Here is a 27,924-nt window from a genome sequence, read left to right as displayed (position 1 = left end):
CATTGAGGGACTTCATGTTTGAAAACAATGATTTTAGTGACATTCTACATCATTGCACATTTATTACAGATGTCTTTATAAACCTCAACTATTTGATTATCTCCCAAAATTACGGAGGATAGATGTAGAAATGCTAAAGTCTAGATGGTAGGAATTCAAAAACATGAAACTAAAGCAATACTTGAGAGAATGGAATCTATTTTTCTATAGACTTATTCCCAGACTTATTGACCTTTATTAGTCATTGAAGCACATATAGGGTGTTACATTTTTCTCCTTACTCCTGTAGTTATTTTTATTTGTAATTCATTAGGTTTAGAGTAAAAGAAATATCAGTCAAGGATTGTCTGGTTATCTTCATTTGCCAGAATTCAATGTTGAAGGTGTTCCGCATGTAATAATGGTTCCCAGCCAAATGGGAACATCAGAATCGACTGTGTAACTTCAACACCACCAGCATTTGGTGCTGTCTGGGTTCTGGATTTGGGCCTTTCTAAGAGATGTGCAGGAGGATCTCATGGTTATTTAATGTGAAATCCCTAATGACATGTTAGGTGGAACATTTTCACATGCTTATTTGTCAGACACCACCTTTAGACAGATCCATTTGCCTTTTATCCTGTGACAACTGGAGATAATGCCACCAATAGGAATTACCTTTGAGTCCTCTAATTTCCCTTTGGGTGGCGAGTCCCCGTGGTTTGACCTGATGACCTCAACCTCTGCAACAGCAAATGTGGGGCTTCGTGCAAAAACATCTCACCACAAAAGCCACAGGAACTGCTGGGTTGAGACTTCCACTTCTTCTCAATGCACCGAGAATGGAGAATGAAGAGAAGAACGATAGTGAGGCTACAAACTTGAGGTTTTATATTACAAGGGGGCTTTTAAGGACCCATTCAACTGGATGATCTAGTTTTAAGTAAATTTAACGGGGGGGGGGGGAACATGAGTAACTTCATCTTCATTTAGAAAGTCAGTACTTTCAAGAGAATTCCTGATGTGGAACACATTTTTGTTTATTTGGTTGGTTTTGCTTTGTTTTGATCCCAGAAGAATTTAAGAGAACTGGAAGTATTCTTTGGGGAATGTGGGAATGGGGGATGGGCTTAATACTACTACAGGTGCATGTTTGACTTAAAATGTGAGGCAGCTTGACAATTTTGTGAGAGGGTAAAGGAGAAATAGAAAATGCTGAACTCACAGTGCTGTGTGTCTACCTGCAGCCCCAGGCACCAGTCCCATGGCACTCGAGAGTGAAGTCAGGGTAGAGCCCTGCCAGGAAAAGGAGCCCAACAGACCCCTGAGGTTGCTTTGCCACCCAATTTCTTTCATCAGTATTTTATAATTATTATTGTAGAATTCTTTCACTTCCTGATTTAATTTATTCCAAGGTATTTTACTATGTTTTTTGGTTTTTGCTGCTATCATGAATGGGATTTCATTGATTATTTCTTTCTCAGAAAGCTCCTTAAATGCTGTCTTAAATGCTAAGGTTTTTGCACATTGATTTGTGTTCTGCAACTTTACTCAACTGACTTATCAGCTGTAATAGACTTTTAGTGAAGTCTTTGGTTTTTTCCTATGTAAAGACTCATATCATCTACAAACTGGGATGATTTGACTTTCCCACTTCCTATTTATTGCCTTTTATTTCTTCCCTTTCTTAACTGCTCTGGTTAAAACTTGCAGAAATAAGCAAGGTGCCGTAGCTTACATGTATAATCCCAGTGGCTCAGGAGGCTGAGGCAGGAGGATCATGCATTCAAAGACACTCCACAACAGCAAGGCACTAAGCAACTCAGTGAGACCCTGTCTCTAAATATATATTTAACAAAAGGGCTGAGAATGAGGCTCATTGGTTAAGTGCCCCTGGGTTTAATCCCTGGTACCAAAAAACAAAAAAAAAAAATGAACAACAACACAACAAAAACCTTGCAGAAATATATCGAACAAGAGCTGTGAGAATGTCTTTGCCCTTGTCTTGCTCTAGATCTTAAAGGAAATGCTTTCAGATTTTTCCCATTTAGTAGACTCTTGGCAATTCGTTTGTCATTTAGTCTGTATTATGTTGGGGTATAATCTTGGATTCATAATTTGTTCAGGAATGAAGGAATGTTGAATTTTATCAAGTGTTTTTTCTGCATCTATTCAGAGGATCATATGCTTTTTATCCCTCCTTCTGTGATGTATTACATTTGTTGATTTGCTAACATGGAACCACCTTTGCATTCCTGGGATAACTCACTCTTGGTCATGGTGAATAATCTTTTTAATATGCTGTTGCATTCAGTTTTCTGGCATTTCACTGGAGACTTTGGGGTCTCTGATCATCAGGGTGTTGGTCTGTAGTTTTCTCTCTTATTCAGTCTTTTGTTGTTTTTTCTTGTGTTGTGGTCTGATTTGGTATCAGGATCATGCTGGCCTCACATACTGATTTGGAAGGATCCTCTCATGTTCATGGATTCAGAAAGCCCATACTATTTAAAATGACAATAGTACACAAAGAAATTTGCAGATTTAATGTAGTCTTCATTAAAATACCAATTGAAAGGAAAGTGACCACAACACTCGAGCAACCAAGAGATCTTTATTGCAGCAGTGCAAAAGAGGAGAAAAAGAGAGAGAGAGAGAGAGAGAGAGAGAGAGAGAGAGAGAGAGAGAGAGAGAAGAAAGAGAGAGCAAGGGAGAGTGAAAGCAAGAGAGGGAGACAGAGAGAGCAAGAGAGAGGGGCCCGGCAGGAGGGAGTTTTATAGCCCAAATCTAATGGGGTCTCTGGGTCTGCAAGCTGCCTTCCTTGTTGGCTGACAATGATTGGATTACACAGTAGTTGCTAAGGGTGTCATCTTCTGCCTTCAGGCAGATGGGGCAGGGGTCAGATGTGGGTTTCTGTTGCATCAGACCAATGGGGGTCGAGTGTTTATCCTTGAGTGGGGTTAAGTGTTCAGACTTGACACAAACAGGTGATAAAGAACCAGCAGAGGGCTTGAGTGGCCAGGTCACCCTGCAGCTTACTTTGTTTGGCATGCCCTGCAGACAGCTCAATTCAGCCTGTCCTGCACCTAACATTCCTCCCTTTTTGTTTTTCTAAGTGACATGGGGACGGTGTAAAATCCTCTGGCTACTCCCTGCTTAATGGTGGGCTGCGTGGGACCTAGGAGGGAAAGTGGAGGAATGTTTGGGGCACAGGTCTGGGAACACCAGGGAAGCCAGAAATAACACCCAGTGGCTATAGTCAGTTTTCTTGGAAGGGGCAAAGTCCATAAAAGTTCCTTGAAGCCAAAGGTTGTCAATGGCATCAAACTATTTCTGAGTGGAGGAGATCTTTGGTATCAGCCATTGGTCCTGTCATAGGGACTCTAGGAAGTATAGGAGGTGGCTTGGTTGAATCCTGTAATGTTAAGGGTGACAGCCCAATTGCAGCCAGTGATAGGGCAATCGCCTTGACCCATAAACTGAGAGTGGGTGGTGTCATCCTGGTGCCATGTCGCTTGGATGTAGAAGCGGCATCTGTGTTTTGAGATAAAAACTTGAGAGAGATTAATGATTAGTAAAAGAAGAGAGTTGGCAAAAAATCTTGAGTTTGGTGGTCATGGTGGAAGTCCAAGACTGGACATTTGGAACAGGTGCCTTTTTAAGGCAGGAGACATGGTACCGGGGGAGTGTCTAAATGCTTGATCACCATTGGGGTAGTAAGTATGACTGTATGGGGTCCCATCCACTGAGGTTCCAATGATTGAGGAGATAGTTCTGAAGTAAGACTGAGTTACCCAGTTGAAGAGGATCCAATCTGGTTTGTGGTTGTGCTGGGATTGAGGCAATGTGTGTGCAGGAAGGCACCTGTCTGTGTGTTCCCTTAGGAGTTTGTGTAGAAGTGTGAGATAGGGCAGGTAGGACACAAGGGGAGGAGGGGTGATTGGAAAGCTTTGGTCGATTAGGAAAGGGCACCCATAGAGTTGCTCAAAGGGGCTAAGGCCTGAGGGGGCCCTTGGGGCTGCCTGATTCAGGTGAGGGTCAGTGGCAGGAGATTGGGTCAGGAGAGCCTGAGTTCAACAGCAAGTTTAGTGAGATGATCCTTGAGAATGCCATTAGGCCTCTCAACCTTACTCGAGGATTGGGGTCAGTGGGGGATGGGGAGCCTTCAAGAGATGCTGAGGCCTTTGGAGACTAGTTGAGAAAAACCTGAGAAGTGAAGGCTGGACCGTTGTCTGACTGGATGGTGGCGGGAAGTTTGAACCTGGGAATGATCCCCTCATTGAGGATGGAGGCAACGGTGTCAGTAATTTCTCTGGATGTAGGGAAGGGATCTATCCAACCTGAAAAAGTATCAACCCAAGTAAGTAGGTAGCGAAGCTTTGTGTGCCTAGGCACGTGAGTGAAGTTGATCTACCAGTCTTTGTCTGGCTGGTGGCTTCTCATCCGATGTGTGGGGAGTTTAGGTTTGATGCTTCCTTGTGGAGATGCTGTAGAGCAGACAGAACAAGCAGATGAACAAGCAGAGTGGACCTGCTGGAGAGTAGTTCTCATTCCTAGGAAGTGAAAGAGGGGTTATAAAATCTGGAAAAGGGGTTAGGGAGGGTTTTAGGTGGGGGCAAAGTCTGGAGCCAGAGGAGTTGGTCATGAATTGTAGGTCTCTGTCTTGGGCATCAGGGGCTGGTAGTCTTAAAGAAATAGTTGATTGACCGGCTGGTTGGTGAATTTGTGTATCTGATCTTGTAGGAACTTCTGTAGGCAATTTAATAGACATGGTCCTATTAGGAGAAGCATAAAGAGGACTAACAGGGGTTTTGTGAAGGGAAGGAGTCAAGGCCATAATTGACTGAACATTCCCCATGGAGACTGTTGGCTGAGTTGCTGTCTCTTCTTTTCTAGCTGTTATTGTCCTTCATTACTCCCAGGAATGTGTTTTAGCTTAACTATTTTTGGTAGCTGTTTAAGATCAAGCTGGTCAAAATTGACTTCGTTTCTATCTATTGTTAAGAGTCAGCCGAGTTCCCATAGGGGTCAACCCTAACCCTAACCCTAACCCTAACCCTAACCCTAACCCTCATGGGGAAACTTGAGAGTAGCTTCTCAGTTCTGCTAGTGCCATTTGCGCTAGGATGGGTCCAGGTCTTGCTTGACCATGTGGCTTCCCTTGGAAGCATCAGGGATGTCTCCTGTCTCCAATGACCCTCTGATGAGAGCCACAGTCAGTCAGAATGGCCCCTGGCATTTTGCCAGAAGTAATGGTTGAGAGGCGAGCCATTAAGATGACCCTGGATTGATTCAATTGTATATTAGACCTTTACTGTCCGCCTAAAGTGCCTGCTACTTTGGAGTCCATTAAGGTGACCCTGGATTGATTCAATTGTATATTAGACCTTTACTGTCCGCCTAAAGTGCCTGCTACTTTGGAGTTCTCGGGAGGATTGCCTGGGGAGTTTGAGTTGGTTGGGGAGAGTTCCCAGGGAGAGTTCTGGTTGGTGTGTGGTGTGTTCCTGGGGCCCGCGTGGGTGGCGGTTGGGGAGAATTCCCAGGAAGTGTGTGTAGAGTGCTGGTGAGAGTTCTGGAATAAAGAGTTGCTGTTTGAACCTACAAGGCTTTGTGGCAGCTTGGTTATTTTGTGCCCAACCAGACTGCGGCAACCCTCCTATTCACAGCAAGTGCACTGATTGGCTTTCCATTCTCCAGTGGTCTCATTAATCTCCCTGATCAGGAGGTTATGTGGCCCAGAGTTGCAAAGCTCTTTAGAGAAGTTCTCTATTCCCTAGATTCAGACTGACTCAGAGGGTAAGAGCCAAATATTGGTTTTCTTGGCCATTTTAATTTAACTTTAAGTCTTGATCTTAAACTTCTAGCAAAGTCAGTTTCACCTTAAATTAAGAGTACTGGGCTTTAGCTGAAGTCTGGCCTACTTTGGAATCATTTTGACATGTAGTAAGGTGGAAGGCAGAGCCTTATCTCAGGTAAGGCAGGGCTCTTTATAAATCTTAGGTAAAGTGTTCTAGTATTGAAGCCGATCTTTGTTTCTTAAATATCATTTTATAAAGTTTACATATATTGTGCTTGATGTCACATGAATACTAGCTAACTCAATATGATGTTACATTTAAATTGTACCCCAGTTTATAGAACTTTATATTAATCTTATTGATAACAGGTCCAGTTATGGAAAATTAAATGATATAAATAAATCTCCAATGTTATTCTTATAAGCCTAAAATTACCATGCAACTTTAGTTTGGAGAACACCAGCTTGATATATATATTTTTAAAGCTTCTATCTTAAAGACTTATATACCTGGAAAATATGAACACATTTAATATACAAAGAAGAGTAATAGCACCACAATTACTATTGATTTTTTAATATTAATCAAGTTTAGCTCTTAAATAACATATTACAATATTGCAAAATAACAATTGTTGTTTAACCATAGTTGAATAATGCTTAATTCCTTCAAGATTACTTGCTCAAAAAACTTACATATATAACCCACTTACACAGACCTTCTTTATCACTTACTTAAACCTATATAGCCAATGTACACAGACCTTCTTTACCACTTGCTTAAACCCTCTTATTTACTTAATCACATAGTCTCTCTTATCCAGAAACACATTTTCCTTCTATTAAATCCAAACTTAGAACCTTCTAAATTCTCTTTCCCATCTGTTAACTCCTTCTTTATTCACACTTTGAAACAATCCTTGTGAATTTCTGAATTTAGGCAAAATATTTCATTTTGATAAGAGATATTTTGTTACTTGCAGTACACATTTAATCACATCTGTTCACTATTTCTGAAAACATAAACAATGTTTAAGTGTATAGAATTATATTGTTGTAGGGATGGACGAGGCAAGGCACCTAAGATAGCACCGAAGGTAGGGAAACAGTTTTATTTGGTTGCAGTCAGATTCAGAGGGCACAGCTTCTGCTGTAATCAATGAATCCACTGAACCCCAAGTTTAGGTAGTTTCAGAATTTTGTACCCAGCATGTAAGGGGAGAGGCTCAGAAGTTCACAGTCTACAGAAGTTCACAAAACGCAGTTGTTTTTTTCTCTGTTCTGGGCAAGTTAACTCTTCAAGGACACCTGGGAAGGGGGGAAGGGGAGAGCTTTTTCTCCCCTTTCTTCCCTCCCCCTGCCAGCTGTTACTGTAAGGGACTGGCGAACGATGGAGGAAGAGACCACCAAGAGACTGCCTCATGCAACAGCAACAGGGGTTTATTGAAGATCCAGTGCGCTGGGGCTCTGTGCTCACTCAAGGAGGGAGAGCAGCCCAGAGCCCCGAGCAGAGGTTAAGCAGTGCTTAAGTACACTTTTTGGGGAGGGCGGGGGCTTTGCATACATCAGAGCAAATCATCATGAGGCGGGGAAAATCAAACAACAACTCTCAAACATGATTAGCACATTCATTGGTGGGAACAGGTTGGGCCGGGGTGATAGGTCAGTCCTAAAGTGGGGTATACATTCAAACTGATTGGTTTAGGCTCTGAGGTGCCTACTTGCTGAGCTGCACCAGGTTGTTAAGCAACTAAGTGGTCAGGGGGGATTTCGACACATATCTAATGGGCAGTCCCGGGAATTGTCTTAACTGCTACAGGAATTTCAGGCTTTGAGTGTAGCTTAGAAACTTTACAATACCTGGTCCTTCACATTTTAACTCAGGCTTTGCAGCTTAGAAGCTTTACAATACCTGGTCCTTTACATTTTAACTTCAGTTTCTTTTATTCTTTCATTACCATGGAGCCCAGTTGGTAACTTCTCTTATCTTAGAAATGTAGTCATCACTGTGAATCCCCTGCTCAAGGACAGAGGCCTTGTTTACATATTTTTGTGAAAAACTAGTAAGGGGATGTCTAGCACCTGAAGTGCTGATTTTTTCCCAGCCAGTGGCCAAGTAAAACAGGGCAACATGAAAAGAGGAAGTTTATCTACATTAAACTATAAGGGACTTTAATTCTTAGTAACCTGTTTTCAGTGATGACAAAGCAACTTTAAAGGCCATTTTTATTACATCTTAGATAGGGGTCTGAGGGCTCTCCTCAACTACTTTGAGCTTTGGGTTAGCTGGTAAGAGGACCTGGTGGGACCAGTTGTGGGCACTGACAGGAGAAGAAAGGAGTGAGTGGGTGGAGGGATACCTCAGTACCTGCTACCTCAGCAAAGGGGCAATGGTTTGAGGAAGGGCAGTGGTTTGGGTTTTTAAGCTAGTCATTGGAGGGGAGAAAGCAGGTTATTGAGGCGGGGGAGACGGTGGAGGGGCTGGGGCAGAAGGTTGAGTGTGAGGACCTGTTGGAGCTGGGCAATAGGGTGGAGGTTCACCAGCAGAGTCAAAAGTAGTGGATGAGTCCGGAGGAGGAGAAGGTTAGGGACTGGTGGTTGTGGGGGTTTGTTTGCAAGCTAGAAAAAATTGTAGAGGTTTACAAGAGGTGCAGAGAGCAGAATTGGATGGGAGCAAGAAGAAAGTTTGGACATAAGGGATGTTTACCCATTTTTTCAAATGCTCACAGTAATTGTAAAGATCCCTTAGAATGGAGGGATTCAGAGACCCAAAAGGGGGCCATTTGCTTTGGTTGTCTAGGGGATAAGTGGGCCAGGCCTGGGTGCCAAGGTCTCGGCTTGGCACAGAATCATGAGCCACCACACACCTTGTAGATTCAAACAGCAATCCTTTATTTCCGAACTCATACCGCCTCCACACAGGTTCAGGGGCAATCTAAAATCTCCCGCACAATTCACCTCCTCCACGAGGCTTTCTCCAAATCCCATTTGAATCTCACGAGAACTCAACGGGAACAAGCAACAGGAACAAGCAACAGGAACACCCTAATCCCAGCAGCAATAATCTTCAACCTCCAACTTCCCTAAAACCCCTATTGTCTTAAACCGGGAACCCCTTAAACTCAAGGAGCGGGAAACTTCCTCAAACCTGATCAGCTCTAAACCCGGATCCGCCCTGGTCCTTGAGCAAGGTCACCTTACTAAAGCATACATGCAATGTCCCATCGAATGTCCTCTAAGCAGCATGGGGTACGCTGGCAAGGAAATTTCGATGCGTCATTCCTACTTGGCAATGGCCCTCAGCACCTGGATGCTGTATTTGATCAGTTTTGGGGGTTTGATGTCTGGTGTCAAGGAGATTTTGAGGTTATCCAAGAGACATTGTAGGGGAGAGCCGACCAGCAGAGAGGACGAATTACCCATGTCGCAAACGCAGTATAAGGGAGAGGGAAGGAGACACAAAGATAGTGTAAAAGAGAAGGAGGAAACTGATTAATAGGCAAAAGGGGCATCCCCACTAGAGCCAAAAGTCAGGAGTGCCTAGTGGCAGGTTGCAGCTGCAGATTGGTCGTCACCAAATCCTGACAGCCGAGGCTCCCATCCTGGACGGTGCGGAGCCATGAGAGACCTTGATTGAGGCCTCTCCTGGAGAGGCTGGAGACTCTCAGGGCTGGAAAGAGGGGAGAGAGAGAGGCAGGGGAAGAGAGAGGAAGGGGAGGGGAAGCGTCTCTCTAGCGGACGAGTCTTGAACGTGCGAGGACTAGGACTTTATGAGCCACCCAGACCGTGAAGGTCTGGGTAGGGTGATGTTCAGTTCTCTGTTATGTGTCCCCGGAGGTTACACAGTCCTCTGAGGGAGACCTACCAAGCCTATGCTGGGAAACTACCAGCTGGGAAGGGAAGGGAATAGTTTTGAACCCAGGAGTCTATTCTGCCCGAGGAAGGAGTCGCTGAGGGCCACGGAGGCCTTGAAAGCTGCGGTGGGGTGCTTTCCTCCCTAAAGGTGGGCAAAGAGGTTTGCTGGACAATCAACGGCCAAATCCTCCCGACACCACCATTGGTTTAGGACTCCAGGAAGGGGAAACTCACCAAACGAAGTTCTGGTGATCGGGAAAATGGGTTCAGGCCATCCGGTGAGTGGCACTTCCAATGGAGGAGGGACCCAAAAGTGGGTTTTAACCCTCTTCCCGGGTTTCGGCACCAATGAAAGGAAAGTGACCACAACACTCAGAGCAACCAAGAGATCTTTATTGCAGCAGTGCAACAGAGGAGAAAAGAGAGAGAGAAAGAGAGAGAGAGAGAGAGAGAGAGAGAGAGAGAGAAGAAAGAGAGAGCAAGGGAGAACAAAAGCAAGGGAGGGAGACAGAGAGAGCAAGAGCAAGAGAGAGGGGCCCGGCAGGAGGGAGTTATTATAGCCTAAATCTAATGGGGTCTCTGGGTCTGCAAGCTGCCTTCCTTGTTGGCTGGCAATGATTGGATCACACAGTAGTTGCTAAGGGTGTCATCTTCTGCCTTCAAGAAGATGGGGCAGGGGTCAGATGTGGGTTCCTGTTGAACCAGACCAGTGGGGTTCGAGTGTTCAGCCTTGAGTTGGGTTAAGTGTTCAGACTTGACGCAAACAGGTGATAAAGGATCAGACAGAGGGCTTGAGTGGCCAGGTCACCCTGCAGCTAACCTTGTTTGGCATGCCCTGCAGACAACTCAATTCAGCCTGTCCTGCACCTAACACCAATGACATTCTTTACAGAAGTAGAAAAAAGTACTAAAATAAATATGGAAACACTAAAGACCCAAAATGGCCAAAGCAATCTTGAACAAAACAAAGTAGGAGGCATCAAAATACCTAATTTCAAGGCATATTACAGAGCTACAGTAATCAAAGCAAGACACTGGTGTCAAAACAGGTACATAAACCAGTGGAACAGGAAATAAACCAAACATCTACAGCCAACTGATTCTAGAGAAAGGCACCAAAGCATACATTGGATAAGCATACATTCGATAAATGATGCTGGGAAAATGATGTATCCACAGGTGGAAGATTGAATCTTGACCCCTACCAGTCACCCTGTGCAACAAAGATACAAATTAAAAATTTAAAATCTTCACACTAGTAGAAGAAGACGTAGGAAAAACACTTTAAGACGTTGGTACAGACAATGATTTTTTGGACGTGACTGTAAAAATAGGAATGAAGGCAAAAATAGACAAATAGGATCATGTTTCACTAAAGCCTTCTGTACAGCAAAGGGAAAAATCATCAGAGTGAATTGACAACCTGCAGAAGGCGGGAGGAGATGTTTACCAAATATTCATTTGAGAAAGGATTAGTATCTAGACTGTATCGGGAACTGAAAAGACTTTCATAGAAAAAAGAAAGTAATCCAATTTAAAAATGGACAAGTGATTTGAATAGGCACTTCACAAAGGAAGAAATATAAATGGCCACCACACACACACACACACACACACACACACACACACACACACACGCTCAAATCTACCTCCAGATCCATGTTTCCTGCAGAACTATCACAATAACCAAGATGTGGCTGAGTAACTGATGGATACAGGGAATCTGCCAGGGATTCCCAGAGGGTCTGGACAAGCCCAGGCTAGAAAATTGATTAGGTAATTCCAATATGCTGATATACCAACCAAATCGGGGGCATGACCTCTGTCTCTAGTGGGTTAAATACAAGCAAGAGATTCCTGGTCAAGGAGAATATTTAGAGCAAGGCTACAGCACTACTTCTCATCTCAAACCACTCACCCAACCCTCAGACCCCTGCCCACTCATGCTCTTGGACTAGGTATTCTCAAGGCAATTGAAGCCATCATGAAGATCATTCACTATAAAATACTTGAGATTCCGTTGTTCTGATACCAAGCACCTCTTTTCCCACCCAGGGACTTAGGAAATGTGCATTAAAGACCTTCTAGGTAACTTAAAGTCAATCACTTAACTTCTCTGAGTCATCTACAATGTAAGAATTATATTCAAAACTATTTATACCTATTGTTATGATGCTTAATTACAAATAATGTGTGCAAGAGTCTTTAAATGCACAAGGGATAGTTGTAACTTTTGTGAATGCTTTAATTTATTTTCTATGTAGTCCATATTTAAACATCTTCCACAAATACTTTATTTCAAAAATACTTTATTACAAAACATTCCAAAATGTTAAGTTTTAAGCTTTATGGGGACAAAATTCTCTGTAATCAGGATGCTGGTCATGATTTCTTAGTTTTATGGTCACAAATTAAGTCCTTTGTTTAGTCAATCCTTGAATATTGTAATCAATAAGGGTTTGTATATGTGACATTTCTCATTTCCTTCAGACACACTGAGTAAACAATTTCTTCACTGTTATTTCTACTGTTTTAATTTATTGAATGATATATAGACATCTAATAAACAACATCTAAATCTCATAGAGTATTTTTTAAACTTCTTTCATGGTGTATATGTTCACTGAATATTTTAAAAAATTTATTATCTTCAAACTGCTGTGTTCCTCAAGAGTACACAGGGACATTTTTATTTGGTCTTTAAAAGAGTTGACAAACTGCAACTCCTATCAACTCACCAAATTGGAAGATGTCTTCTGTAAAATTCAAGCAGAATCCTAGAACTCATTCCAAATTCCTCTGTCTCTCTCACTTAACTATATCCAATCAACCAACAAGTCTGACAGTTTTATGAGCTAAGTATTTCTCAAGTATCCATCTTCCCTTTTAAGGACAATGGCATTTTCCTCTTGTAACTTGGCCCCTGCATATACCATAAACGTTATGCCATATACCTATTACCTTTTTTGTTATGTCGCAATCATGGGAAACATACGGAGTTAACAGACTTTATACTTTTCTACACACCCGTGTCTTGTCTTTTATACTCAACTCTTCTTCTCCTTCTCTAACTAATATTGTTTCACTCTTTCTACCCACCGAGTGATGTCTACCTGAACACCATGCCCAGACCTCAAACACAGGACTTCCCACTTGTGTAGGCTATGTCTATTTGTAGATGTCTTCATTATTAAATTTATTGCAGGAAAATATCAATGGCAGGGATTCTAACATTTTGTAATACACAGAAATGTAGTAGTAACTTCATGTAAACTTAAATAAAGTATGATCCCAATAAATATGCAACTAACCTAGCAAATAATCCTAGTTGTATCATTGATAAACAAAAGTTAATACCAATTAGATACCCTGAAAGCAGTATTATCCACAGTGATAGTTATCAAACATGAGTTAAATAATATCTCGAAAGTTCAGAGAGACATTAATTGTTATCCTAAAACTATACTTCCAACTATGCTATCATTAAAGAATAGGATGAAGGAATACACTCTCGGAAAAATTGTTAAAAACCATAAAAGTACCTATTGCAAGAAAACTTTAATTTACTAAACTTATTAATTAACAAAAGGGATTTATTGAAGAATATGTTTTACAAAGAAGAAAATTATTTGTTTTAAAAAAGGGGTCCTACAAGGACCTTTGAACAAAGAAGTTGGTAAATAGGTGAATAATTCCAAAAACCATCATCTGTATAAAATACATACACACACAAAAAATGATGATTCGTGTTGGGGGTGAAAGTCATGGTAAATCTATAAAAAGGAAAGGATGGGCTGCTTGTAAGTGCTGATCAATTGTAGGTTTTCTTTTTTAGTATTTGATGCTAAATATATTAATTAGTATTATACTTTATTAAAATTGCAATGATAACTGGTAATGAATAAAGTAGAATGCTTATCTTTTAGATCAGGAAAATATTTTTAAAATAGACAGGAAAAAGCTATTAATTCAAAGGAAGGTAGAACTCAAGCACAATAAAGAGAAAGGTGACATCAAAACTTACAATCAGATGCTCAGAAACTTCCAAACGTACCAGTAAAGAGTAAGTTCAGCAGGTAATGAGTATAAGTTTTCAGACTGGGACAATCTTTTAAATGAAAATTTAACTTGGGATTAACTCTCTGAAAAACTCTGGGTCAATATGTTCCAACAAAGTCAAATAACATCACCTATAGGAGTTTATCCCAGAAATCAAAGACATACACTCAACCACACATAACAGATGCATACAATGCAATAAATATTGTATTAAAATATCAATATTTAGTATGAGGAAAATTCTTATGGTAAAGTACTATGCCAAAAATAACAGGTTGCTAAAACCCTTTGTATAATCAAGATTAATTTTCCCTCATTTCTTCTTTTAATTATTGCATTAAAAAAAGAGATGACAATAAATTGTCAAAATGGCAACAGAAGTAATTTATTGTTGTTGGAACAACAATCAGCATTTCCCCCTCAATATATTTTGAATATTTATGACTATGCAAATATCATTTTTCTGAGTGAGAACTCACAATACACTGGAGCCATACTTCATATGCACTATAGAGCTTGATTGATGCTGACCTTTCCAAGATAATTTATTTTTGCACATTTCTTTATAGTTCCATGTGCTGCACATGTGTGTGTGTGTATATAATCACATGGGGACTTTTGTAAGAAACTTAGAGTAGTGGTATTACCAGTTTTTCTTTTTTGTATTAAGAAGAATGAGAATCAGAGAGATTACACTATCCTGGCTGCAAGACTGCTAGGTGATTATATTTTAGCTTCTCAGTTCTTTGTGCCAGTCTCTTGAAATATGTACAGAATATTGATACATATTCTATATTTGTAGATGTGTAAATAACTGTGCAAGTGTTCTCTTGGGTGCCCCTGTCTCAGTTGGCATGTTTCCATCACTCCAGGAGGACCCGAAGCTAGCTGCTACTCAGATGTGTGTGCTTCATGAGCAACAGTCCCCAGACATAAATACCTCTCACAAATGAGGAACATTCTCAAGATCTGACTACCGCAATTTCTTGGCAATTTCCCAACACCATGAGGAAACATTCCCCACTCTCAGAAGAAAAGTTTTGTGTCTTATTTTCTTTCACAGATTCTGATGAGAAGTAGAGGGAGATAAAACCAACATCGGAGGAGACCACATCTTGTCCTCAGCTACTTGTAGTAGCCATCATGTCTCGGCTGCTGCTTTCTGTACTGTGGCTCACGGTTCAAACACAAGGTAAGCACATTATATTGGCATCTTACATAAAACCAGAATTATTTGATGAGTATTTAAAGCACCCTTGTTAAAAAGATTTATGATCCAAAGATCAATACTGTATTCATTTTAGTATATTATTGCCTACCTCTTTCTTTACAAGGAAAAGTGCATCTATTTATGTATTTAAAAATAACTTTTTGAGTGGAGATATTTTTAAATGACTGTGTTAAACATGTACTCTAAATCTTGTCAAACTTTTTAAAAATGATTATATATTTTGATAAATGAAATCCATGTTTGCACAATATTTCCTAAAAATGGAGGAAGCAAGTTTACTTCTTTCTCTGTTTATATTTTTTTTACTAGTAAAGAAATTTTACTGATATCTTCATGAATCAAGACTGTTTTTAAAAAATCTGCATTTTGGGAGATTTTCATAAGAAACATTCTGAAAAAATAGAATGAACAGAGTCAAAAGGACCAGTTTCAGAGATAAAACTCCTTCTCTCTTTGAGGTTAATTATTGAGAAGTCAACTTGATGGCCACCATAGATACCCTTACTATGCCATATATAAATGGAACTCCCTAATGGTCCTCATGGTCGCACTAAAGGTTACTCAATCATCACGTTAAAAGTCAAGTGCTGTGAGCCTGCATGTTTCCGTATATAAACACATTTGAGACAAACCCCATCCTGGGAGAGGTAAAGGACCTACTGAGGACTTGTCTAAGCTGACCACAAAATTATCACTTGCTTAACGGTTCTGTGCCAAGGTTGCCAGCTCAGGGCTGGCTCATAGCTAATCTTCCTGATGTGTTTCTCACATTGTTCAGTCCTAAACACAAAGAAAAGATAAAGTAGAATAATTATTAAACTAATAATTATACTATACATGCATACAGATCATTGAAGTGCTAGAAACTCAGTGTTCATCGTTGACTCTGAATTTATGGTTTGTATAATAGCTTAGCAAGAATGTTCTGAAATTGTATCTCTCATTGAATAATTCTGCTTATTTTGTCATCCTTTTTTTTAAAATATTGCTTTGCTGGTGATTGAACCCAGGGCCTCCTAAAAGCATCATTTTACCACCACTGAGCTCTAACTCAGCCCTTATTTTATTTTCTCCTTTTAGCACACAGTGAATTATTCTCAGGAAAGCATCATGGCAGAAATTTGGGAGCTGTCTAGGAGGGAATTCTTCCTTTACTGTTTCCTACAGGGTCTCCACATCAGCCAGGTGTAGAATTGCTTGGTGTCCCTAAGTCACACCTGTTGTCACAGGGGTTGAGAAACAGGCTTTGAACCCAGACACTAATGTGTAAAATGTGAGCATTAGAAAATAAGACTGATTTTATATGAATAATTGAACAGAAAAGGTAGACTGCCACTTTCCTGGCGTGGTACTAAACAATTTTATGCATTTCATCTCAAGTTTTCTACAAATCTCTTAGATAAGAAGTGGTAAGAAGGCAAAGTGAGGTCATTTAATTGGAATACAAGACAGCCTCTTTTGGTTCCATTTGAATTTTTTTTCCTACTATTTGTAAACAATGGGAAACTATGTGATGTAAATTGAAGTCCATCAAGAAGGAAACTTTGTTTATAAACAATGTTGCTACTTATGAATATTTTCATAAGAAACATTCTGAAAAATAGAATTTGCTGCTTTCAAATTCCTCCAATAGAGGTCTACAAGAACCTTATTTCCTGCAGAATCTGCAGTCTTGAGAGGAAACGCTAATGAGGCAAAGAGCATCAGAGTTGGTCACACAGGGAGTAAAATCACTGCTCCTAGAGTCCCTTCTAAGAATCAGGTTTTACCTGCCAAAGAAACATGTGATTTTTGCAGTGAGTACTCGGTTGTTGTACTGCCCTGAGAGAAAGGGACATAGAAACGGAAAAGCAGAAGTCCCTGAGAGCTTTGGGAGAAAAGATATCACAGTTTTGAAGGGGAGTGTGGAGGAAGAAGGGACTGGATTACAAAAGGAGCAGCAGCCCTCCAGGTTTACAGTTCAAGACCGACTGACGTTCCTGGTCGTGTGGTCCAGAGCTCACACATACAGACATCATCCAAGAAATTCTCATCCTGTTCAGGTTTTCTTAGAGGGGAGTAGGGGAGGCTTTATCATCAAAGCTAAAGTAGGAGAATCAACCTGTTGCTCGTGTTGGCACTCTGGTCTTTCATGCCCTTTCAACAAACCAACCAACCCAATCCAAAGGAAACAAAATAAAAAGCTTTCAGTTTTTATATCAATGTTCTCTCTCTTTCTCCAGCCATGGTCATAATGCAAACTCCTGGAATAAAGCTCTCTGAGGTAGTTTATCCTAAACTACTGCACATTTCACACGAAGGAGGGATGGAAAACAACCACACTAAGAGGCAAGGCAAAGAGGTAAGCCTTAGGATGGACTGGAAGATTCCAGCCACCCAGGACACCAAGAAAGAGCCCCTTCACCACAGTTAACTCTAACACTTCTGGCTTCAAGTCCAGCTTGAAGTGCAGCTAGCTGCCCTTGTCCAGGACAGAGCGTCTGACTTGTACACATGCTTTTATAGTTAAGCAGCAGGAGTTAAAAGGATAAAGATTCCTGGACAGTTCTTCAAATTTGTGGGGGAAAAGGAAAAGATCCTTGGAAGGGCAGCCATTTCTAAAGAGATGTCACTTCTCAGTCTCTCCAACCTGTGTGTGCCCCTCACCACCTCCCCTTTCCCCAGTGGTCACCTTTTTCTCAGACATTGTGCTTAGATTGGAGGATTCAATGTTATCTCTATAGTTTGCAATGATAGCGTTTTGTTTATTAAGGTTATTGACTCTTTGACTAATACATTGTTGAAAATATTCCCCTCAGTTTGTAATTTTCATCTGATTTAATTTTGGTTAGCTTTTTGATTGGTTACCTTTAGTATGTTTGGATTGATTTTAAGGTAAAAATGCATGCCTTCTTATTATCTTATTGGTGATCTATTATGGCACACAGGAAAGCATACTATGTGTATAGATCCATGGATAACTTATTAGTGCAAACAAAAAGACCCCATTTCACATATTAGGGCTAGGTTAATTGGTAAGTTTGATTGCCACCTAACTAAACTTTTAGGAAGTCTGTCTTATTGTGCAAGTTAAGCTTTATTTTAGGTATTTTAAAGGCATAACAGAACTGCATTTAACCTCTATGAATTTATGATTGTTCTCCTGACATAGACTGCATACATCTTTTATATTATTATTTTTAAGTATACTCAGAGATACAGATTGTATGACACTTTTATACCATTAAATATTTTTAGGAAATATATGCACCTGAAGTTCAGTATCAGATTATCTTAAATGGTGAAGAAATCATCCTCCACCTGCAAAAAACCAGGTAAGTTGTGCTTCCAGAAGCCCAAATCCCTGGGTTATATTATGAGAATGTGGAAAACAAGTCTTGGGACTCTGTTCAGCATGGTTGGCACATTGAGCTTGCGATGATATTAATTTGGGTTAATGTTATCGAGAAGGGTCGATGCTTTTCTAGGGAATTATATGCGCAATGTAAAAGAGCTACACATATAAACTACTTTCTTCCTGGAATTTTCCTTAATGTACTGAAAACCTTTGCTACTCAGGTGAGCTTTGATGTGACTTTCCATTGCTTTTGTAAGAACGGTATGTCCAAGGCTGAGTCGGGTGCACAATCTTGAGACAGATTCCAGGAGATGAAACTCCCCTGAGTTCTATAGCAGTCCGTGAAGTTCTTCAGGGGGGCGATGGTTCTTCAGCCACACTTGTGACCCAGAACCCTATAGAAACTTCCTAATGGCTGTGTCCTTGGTGAAAAATAAAAATCCTAAAGTGATCCATTTACAGTAAAGAATTCTCTGATTGGCTTCAGGGGCAGAGTTCCAATGATGGGAAAGGACCAAATGGTCAAACGTCAATGATTCCTCATCATAGACATGTTACTCCCTTAGTGTTGACGGTTATGTCAGGTGAGTCACCTTTGTTGCCACATTGAGTGTGTCATGCAGGTTTTTGCTTCCTCCAGGCATCTCCTGGGTCCAGACTACACCGAAACATATTACTCATCCGCCAGGGAGGAAATCACCAGACACTCTCAGACCATGGTAAGGTCTGCTGCTTCCTGGGATCTGCTCCTTGCTTGGAAAAATGCATAGGTCCATGGATAACTTTAAAAAAAATCAAATGACCTAAAATCAAGGTGCTTATCTGTGACTAGTGAGACAACAGGTAGAAAATCTCCTTCGGCTTTTAGAAGGTAGGAGTGATAGGGGATTTCTGTGTGGTATTTTTAGGAGCCATCATAAGTCCACTTGTCCCTAGATCATTTTGACTATAGGATAGAAATAGTCTATGCTTTAGGTAACTGAAAAATTGTGTCACTGTTTAACTACCTCCTGAAGATATATTCATTTATCATAGGGTGAGTAATGGAATATCAATTATATAATTGATATATTTACATCTGGTTAGAGCACCATCCTATACCAATTCTAGGGCCTAACCTTCAGATGTAGAGAATAACTGTGCAGAGAATCAGAGAAGAGCAGGAAGAACATACAGGTTCATTCCAGAAGTACTGATAAGCTGAGAGAGTTTCTCAGAGCCTTTCTCCATGTACCTTAAATACAATACATATGTCTCTCTTTCTCTCTCTAAAAAAAAAAAAAAAACACATCCAAAAAGAATCCTCCATGCTCAAATATTAATGCCTATGATATGTTAATGTAGTACGTTGTCTAAGTCTTCTATAAGAAAATATTACAAGAGTTTCTTCCCAAGGATGGACACACACACATACATGGAATTTCATATTGTGCAAAAAGACCATTTATTTTGAGCCATAGATTGGTCATTAGCTTTCTAAAATCATTGCATGTTAGTGGCCCCCTACTTTGCTGATGTGAACTATCAATCATATGAATTTGTAATTGTTGACAAATATTCTGGAGTTGAATTCTTTGGAAGGGATTCCACTAATAGATCAATTAAAGTTGCTGAATTTAACCAGTCAGTTTGAGGATCTCAGCTATGGAAGCATAGCCTCTTGAAGATTCTAATGTCTAGAAAACTGGATGCCTGGTTTTGTTAACATATGATGAACAGTGTCTTTGGGGACTCAACACAGGGAACCCAATTCCTAAGGGTCCAAGACCTGAGGTTCTACCAGCAGTAACATAATTCCCTCACCGAGGGGACTGGCCACTTAGAGACAACATTCACTTTCCCCATGAACCCATATAACTGCAAGCACCTCAGATTTGCTTTAGTGCAAATTCATGTCAGGAAAACATCTCAAACATCAAATATAGAGAGTTTCCAGTGTCAGTTTTGGAGAAATTTAGAAAATCCCTGATGTTTTCACTGTTTTTGTTTCTAGGAACTGCTATTTGAACTACCGCACATATTCAAGATGGCGGCTTTCCCCACTACTATAGACCATGTACTTTCAGAGTGTATGCCTATATTTAAAGCATATGTCTTTTTCCACTCCAGAAACACTGTTACTATGAAGGTCACATCCTAAATGAAAAGGATTCTGTTGCCAGCATCAGTACCTGTGATGGGTTGAGGTGAGAAGCACACCAAAAATATTAAATATCAAGCAACATTCTGTTATACAGAATTGAGTCTCACAGGGCATAATGTCTTGTTACTATTTTTGTTGATTTTTTTTCCTTCATCACTAATTGCTGGATATATGTGGTTGAAGTGGAGAATGAAGCATCACCCTTACAATCATTTTGTAACTGATGTCTTAGAAGTCAGGCCCAGCTCTGTTGAAGCAAGAGAGCTATGCTCTAGACCTTGGTGATATCTGGGTCCAGTTCCAAGTTCATCTACCTCATTCTGAAGCCATCATGTCTTCTTCTCTTTAAGATTCTAACCTGCAATTATCACTGCTGGACTTGGTTTTTAAAAATTATTTATTTTTCTAATTTGTTATATATGATGGCAGAATGCAATACAATTCATATTACACATATACAGCACAATTGTTCAACCACAATTTGGTTGTACACAAAGTAGTTTCACACTGTTCGTGTCTTCTTACATGTACTTAGGGTAATGATGTCCATCTCTCGTTCCACCATCTTTCCTAAAAATATAGGATGCTTCATGAATTTGCATGTCATCATTGAGCAGGGGCCATGCTAATCTTCTCTGTATAGTTCCAATTTTAGTGTAGGTGCTGCTGAAGCAAACACTGAACTTAATTTTTTAAAGCATTTGTGTGTATATTTTTGTTTACACTGGTAATTCTTGCCAACTAGGAAACTTTAGAGTAACAAAAAGCACAAATAAAAAAAACAGTAGCCACTACAAAATTTTACCTCTGAACTATCACTATTACTAACATTTTTTCATGTCTGTAGTCTTTTATGCACTTAGAGAAGTATTCTTTTCACACATGATTGAATAATGAAATAAGACACATAATTGCTCTTCCAATATGGTTCATACTTAATAACATGTTCTCACATATCATAAAATACCTTCATAAACACAGTTTCAATGGCATTTTTGTTGGATTCATAATATTCCATAATACGGACTCACTTTCTGTTTCTGAACTAATGGTCTTACCAGAAAGAGAAATTCTTTAAGCTACTGATAATCCCATATGTTACTCTGGCTGGTCTACTAATCCTTCTTTCTCTCCTCTGGAGCTCTTGGTTTCTAAATGTTCTTTTAATCCATTCCCCATTATATCCCTAGGATTTACCAAGAAATAATTGTTAAGTGAATAAACAAACTATGGAAAAATACATACATGAGCTCGTGGTATAAGATCCAAATTTGGGGGGATTGCTTCATTTTAATAATTCTTCAGAATTTTCTGGGTGAACTAACATAGGCTTTATTTAAACATTGACAAATACTGCTTACAATGTAAATTAACAAACGTTAGTTAAAAGGTCTGTGGATGATAACTGTATGTGTGGAATTGGATGGGAAGAGGAATCCATCCTTTCTGAGCAGTGTGTGTGCTGTGTGTGAGGAGATCCTGAAATACAGTCTCTGTGCCTCACAGAGGACACTTCACACACCGTGGCCAACGATACCTGATAAAACCTGGGAAAAACACAGACCGGGGAGAACATGCTGTTTTTACCTACGACCAGGAAGAACTAGACACAGCGAATCACACTTGTGGCACGAGAACTGTTGGCAGGAGACAAGGCCATATTCGAACTTTCAGATCCCTCAAAAACACAGAGGTGAGTGTCGTTTTCTGCTTCATCATCGATATCAATCATCTCAGCTGTGATGTGTGACGTATGACATGTTGTCATTGATTACTTATCCTTCATTTCTTTTCATGATTAAAAAAAATGTCATGTAAGCTTTGGAATCCTTTAGGATAAAGATACTGATTAACAATGTTCTTTTGTTATCTGTAAAGCAAGAAGACATTCTTCAGGCCCAGAAAGTCATCAATCTCTTCTTGGTGCTGGATAACGCCTTTGTAAGTAAGAGATGTTTGTGGTTCCGGGACACCGTGCTCCACTGGAGGCTTAGCCATCAAGCAAAAGCCATGCATTTCTGCTAACAGTGCCTGTTGTGTGCCTGTTTTTCTTGGCTTCTCTACCTACTTTGCAAGCAATAGGTTTTAATCACCTTCCCTTTTAATACCCACCAGACACCATGGATCCTTAATACCAGGGAGCTATTGGCAATCAACCACAAAATAAAAATAACATAATATATAGGTTAAAGATGAAATGACTTTAACCTTTTAGTGTAAAATATAAATATGTTTAATATAGCCTACAAATATAAATTAGTTGCAAAACTATACATAACTTAAAGTGTTAATTATATATACAGAGAAAAATACTGGTATCTACATTTTTACCTAGTAAATATGGCTTCATGTTCAAATATTAATTGATAGTGAATTGATTTCAAAATATTCTAAATTATTAATTTGACATATCTACTTAGAAATGAACAACCATGACATTTTTTGACCCCCACACTCTTACATTTAAGATAGAATTTGTTGAAATAGCCTTTCACAAAACAGTCATAAGTAGCCATGATATGAATAAATGTCAATTATGTTAAAATAGGTAATTTTTTTCTTATAAATGTGAGATCCTGTACCCATTCAGCCACTTCACTTTAATTTCCTTTTTAATTGTACTCTGTGCTTTGCATTTTGCAGTATAAGATGTACCAGGGGAATCTAACTGTGATGAGAAGCTTTTTGTTCGATGTGATGAACCTCCTCAATGTGGTAAGACATCTGGCGTGTGACCCTGTGCTTCCCCACGTGGGCCTGGGGCTCCTGCCACTTCATATAAGCAGTCAAGAGAGTCACCATGCTTTACAGGCAGCAGTTCTGGGGACATTTTAGCAAAGCAAACACCAACCTCAAGGTAAAATCACACACACTACAGCAAAGGCCACCTCTGGTGTTTCTCTTTTTAAAGTGGAAACTCCCCAATTATGGTGCATCTATTTATCCATCATTTGTGGTCAGCAAAAGTTCTAAAACCCTAAAGGAATCTGAACCGTTGTGTCCACAGATTTATAAAACTCTCCATGTTCGTGTGGCCTTGGTGGGTATGGAGATCTGGTCAGAGAGTGATAAGATAAAGGTGGTCCCCAACATTGGCCAAACCTTCAAGAACTTCATGAGTTGGCATCGTTCTAACCTGGGCAAGAAGAAGATCCACGACCATGCGCAGCTCCTCAGGTGGGCACGTTCTGGCCAGGGCAGGTGCACGTGGGCAGAGTGAGAGCCTTGGCAGAGACGTGTGCTCAGTCAGATTTCCCTGATCAGTCCTGAGAAGCCCTGATGTCCTGCCATTAGCAATTCACCTGAAGGATTTCAGAGGCCCCGGTGCAATCTATGTGGTGGGCTCTAGGATGGGAGATGATCAAAGTGGCCATGATACTGCTGTGGGATAGTACAGGCTGCGCTGAGGCCCACGAAAAGGCTAGGCAGCCAGGGAAATCTAGAACAGCAGTGGGAAGAGCTAGTGGTTCCAAAGACAGGCTGTGACAGTGTTTCTGTGCCTTTCACACAGTGGGATTGGCTTCAATAATGGCCGCGTGGGAATGGCCGCCTCCAATTCCCTGTGCTCGGCATCTTCGGTCGCTGTCATTGAGGTTTGTGAACTTACACTAAGGTTGCCTGTGGTTCTGCATCTCTGGGAAGACGTGTAGAATGCTTTGCTCGGAGTGGGCATAGTGAACATTTGCTGAACCAATCAATAAATGTGGACAGGAAACCACTGGCAGATCATTGTGCTGCCGATTCCCTGGACGGTGAAACATCAGCCCACACTCGGGTTGGTATTAAGGAATGCAGCAGAAATGCTGAGACGGAGATGGGAGCCAGGTGCACTCTGTGGCCTGAGACTACTCTAAATTAGTCTTTTAGTATCTGTGACCAAAAGAGAACATCCAGGGAGCAAAGGAGCATGCAGGGGTCCTAAGGTATCAGCAAGGTGACAGTTGTTATAGGACTTTGAGTCCTCATTAGGATACTTCTTAGGACTTTCTGTGGACAATGTAATTACTTTAATAATTGATTACTAAGAACTTAGTGTCTGTTAGTTCAACAAGCACTTATCGAGTACTGACTCCGACCAGATTCATAGGATCCAACCATCTCCCAGGTTTATTCAGCCTCAGGCTATTCTTTTTAAGTGATGAATATTGACAACAACTGAGAAATAACTAATTAAAATAGAAAGTAACAGATGATCTTTCTTTCTTTCTTTCTTTTTCAGGCTAAAAGGAAGAATAGTGTGGCTCTTGTAGGTGTGATGTCACATGAGTTGGGCCATGTTCTCGGGATGCCTGATCTTTCATACACCGTCAAGTGCCCCTCGGGAAGCTGTGTGATGGGTCAATATCTGAGGTAAGACCGTGTCACTCTAAAGTTAATTTTTTTCCCCCTCAATCTTAAATTATTCAGGATGCATTCTGCATTTATTGGATCGGTATTTTTTTGCCCAAAGGCTCTACATCCTGTTAATTCAAACCCCAGACTCTTTAGGCACAATATCACATACCATTCCGTAAGATTTTTAAATACACAAAGAGTTTATAATTAAAGTGACTGTGTCTTAACTTAAAATTACTTTAACTTAAAGTGACAGCATAACTTCTGAAAACATTAGCCTAAGATGATAACTGTATCTTCATATAGCCTGACCCATCGATTAATCAATCCACTTCTATACATTTATGAATTACTTATTAATGTCAATCACTTTGCAAGGACTTGGGATAAAAAAATGAATAAATCATGCCTTGTTCTTGAGATGTTCACAAATAAGGAGAAATATGTCCACAGAATCTTAAAATCTGCAGTTATTTCCCCTTCACTGGGCCATTGTTATTGTCTCTTACACACATTCCTCAGTGTGAGATGAGTGGATGGTAACCAAAGGAGATTTTCATTGCTGTTTTTGTTTAGAAAAGTATTGATTCCACATGAGAAATTAAATTCTTTCACCTCTACATCTGAGTCTATAGAAAAAAATTTCAGTTAGCTCCACTATCCACCAGATATAGTATCATGTAGTCCTTAGCAGTTACTAAACTTGCAATTGCCATCTAGCCAGATGATAGAGTTAGATATGTTAGATTTTCATAATCACTTAACATGAAAAGCCACTGCACTCTATATCGTGCTACTTCTGAGTATTTTTTCTGGTTGCAGTTCAAAATTCCCAAAGGATTTCAGTTCATCCTGCCTCTCATATTTTCAAAAATACCTTTCATCTAAAAAACCAAAGTGCATAATGCAAGCACCTCTACCTGCAAATATAATAACAGAACCTGTGTGTGGGAACCAACTTCTGGAGGTGGGAGAAGACTGTGACTGTGGCTCTCCTAAGGTACGAAACTCTACGAGATCCAAAACAACTTTTAGAGACCTAGCAGGGTAATTCAATTACGCAGCTTTTATTTTTTTCTTTTTTAATGTTTTTTTAGAGATTCTAAAGATAAACTTGATATCAGAGTAAAAAGTAGATTTGCGCTTTGTTTTGCTATTAATTTTAGTTTTCTTTCCAAAAGCATTTCAAATCCCATGATAACATAATGACATTATTGTGTGAAGTTAAGAGACCCACAGGGTTATACAAAATTACATACAAGAGGAAGTGAGGGGAAAGGGAAAAATAATACAAGGGGGAGGAATGAATTACAGTAGTGGGGGTAGAGAGAGAAGAGGGGAGGGGAGGGGAGGGGAGGGGGGATAGTAGAGGATAGGAAAGGCAGCAGAATACAACAGACTTGAGTATGTCAATATGTAAATCAATGGAAGTGTAACTGATGTGATTCTGCAATCTGTATATGGGTAAAAATGAGAGTTCATAACCCACTTGAATCAAAGTGTGAAATATGATATATCAAGTACTATGTAATGTTTTGAACAACCAACAATTAAAAAAAATAAATAAAAAGTGTTAGGTAGTAAATTGCTAACTCTAAGATGTTGTTTATGACCTTTATAGACATATTCATGTAAAGTCCTTGCTTTGCTCTCAAGGTCACTGATATTTCCATAATATTAAATATTGTCTTTGAAAGAAGAGCTGGCTTCAAAGTTTCTCAGGAAACATCTTCTTCATGTGGTGCTTACACAGTTTGAAAGTTTATTCTAAACTATTTTTTCTCTTTTGCTGGATGTGCAATGTTTTCTCTTTATTTAGGTTCTCCTTCATTATTAATTTTGATGCCATCTTAATGACTCATCAAATATTTTTAAATCAATCCTCTGTTTTCTTCTGGGTAGAGAATTGTACCCAAACAAACAATGGAAATATGATTTGTTCTTGTCAATTCTTATTCCTTCATTTTTTTTTTACCTTTCTTGTGCTATTTTTTAGAATTTCCATAAAAACACAGAATGTAAGTCACGCTTGTCTTGTCCTTCATTTTATCAGCTGTCCTTTTACAAGTTGTCACCTAGATTTTCCATATGGTGACCATGCATTGTGCCAGCTGTACTTTTCATAGGTGATAGGTAACTGTTCGGAGATTCAGCAATGGCTGCCGTCGACTAACTGCCGTCGACCACCATAGCAATGTGGTTTCCTCCACTCAGTCTCTCAACAGGATGGATTCCATTGCCCTTTCTGTACAGACAAGCTGTCCTTGCACTTTGGGTGGAGAAAATTCACAGTTGTAATGAAGAGTTGTTACCTGAATAAGCTGGGATTTTACTGACATCACTTTATAGTTTTTGCATTTGTATTCATCTATGAGAATAGTATCTGTGATCCCAATCAGTCAGTCTCATTGCCAGAATTTTGTGGGCTTGGTAAAATGAATTCAGGTTTCAGTTTTTCTCTCTAATTTCAAATGATTTGAGTAGTGTAGAATATTTTAATTAATGTACATGTAATAGCACATGGACCAAACTCATTAAGGAAATGCTTAGATCATTTTTTTTTGGTTATTGAAGAGATAGTTTTCATTATTTATGATATTTTTTCCCCTATCTTTATTTTCCCATGGTCATTTCCACTGGGGTTGGTGTAACAGAACAGTTTAGTTTAAATGGTGAAATTTGATTTCATTGCCATCTTGTACCTAAATCCTCTGCACTTGTTCTGTGGGAACAACACACTGACCCGACTCTCCTGGTCTTGTGTGTACTTTGAAGGAATGCAAGGATCGCTGCTGCGAGGCCAGCACTTGCCAACTGAAACTTGGACCTGAGTGTGGAGAAGAGGCTCCCAACCCTAACACGTGAGGCCTTCTCCTCGGTTGTTACTACATATTTTCTCACTTTTATCTTGGGCTTGAGGAATTTGCTCCATTAAGTGCTATAATACACTAAAACACAACTTATTTTATAGTTTTTTAAATGGCTCAGTTTGGGAGAGAAGAAAAGGTGTTATAAACATTAATATGTAAGGCTGTATGGGTGGGCACAAACGAAATCACAAAAGGGACCACTTCAACATCTGTGAAATTAGGACTGCTGAGGTCTACAGCAGAAACTAGAATTTTCTGATAGATGATGATGAGTTTGATAAAAGCTAAGATGAGGAAAAGAAAAGGGTATTTTTTTTAAAG

At 39.9% G+C, this 27,924-nt stretch overlaps 1 protein-coding gene and 1 non-coding gene across 2 annotated transcripts; one reads left to right on the top strand and one right to left on the bottom strand.

The window, feature by feature from the left end:
* The first annotated feature begins 9,888 nt into the window (after nt 1–9,888).
* Adamdec1 (ADAM like decysin 1) lies at nt 9,889–27,598 on the top strand. Its single transcript, XM_077792465.1, has 14 exons — nt 9,889–9,906; nt 14,813–14,879; nt 17,141–17,259; nt 18,156–18,232; nt 18,896–18,974; nt 20,365–20,441; nt 21,905–22,091; nt 22,277–22,339; nt 23,042–23,113; nt 23,406–23,575; nt 23,910–23,991; nt 24,618–24,748; nt 25,556–25,733; nt 27,509–27,598. The coding sequence occupies exons 1-14, from the start codon at nt 9,889–9,891 to the stop codon at nt 27,596–27,598; spliced, it is 1,410 nt and encodes a 469-aa protein (XP_077648591.1).
* Nucleotides 20,971–21,077, bottom strand: LOC113188970 (U6 spliceosomal RNA). Its single transcript, XR_003301596.2, has one exon. It is a non-coding gene; the product is annotated as a U6 spliceosomal RNA (small nuclear RNA).
* Nucleotides 27,599–27,924: the final 326 nt, after the last annotated feature.

The sequence above is a fragment of the Urocitellus parryii genome, chromosome 14 (genome assembly GCF_045843805.1).
Source record: "Urocitellus parryii isolate mUroPar1 chromosome 14, mUroPar1.hap1, whole genome shotgun sequence".
NCBI classification, from domain to species: Eukaryota; Metazoa; Chordata; class Mammalia; order Rodentia; family Sciuridae; genus Urocitellus; species Urocitellus parryii.
The sequence above is the reverse complement of the archived record's forward strand: the minus strand, read 5'-3'. Positions and strand labels throughout refer to the sequence as shown.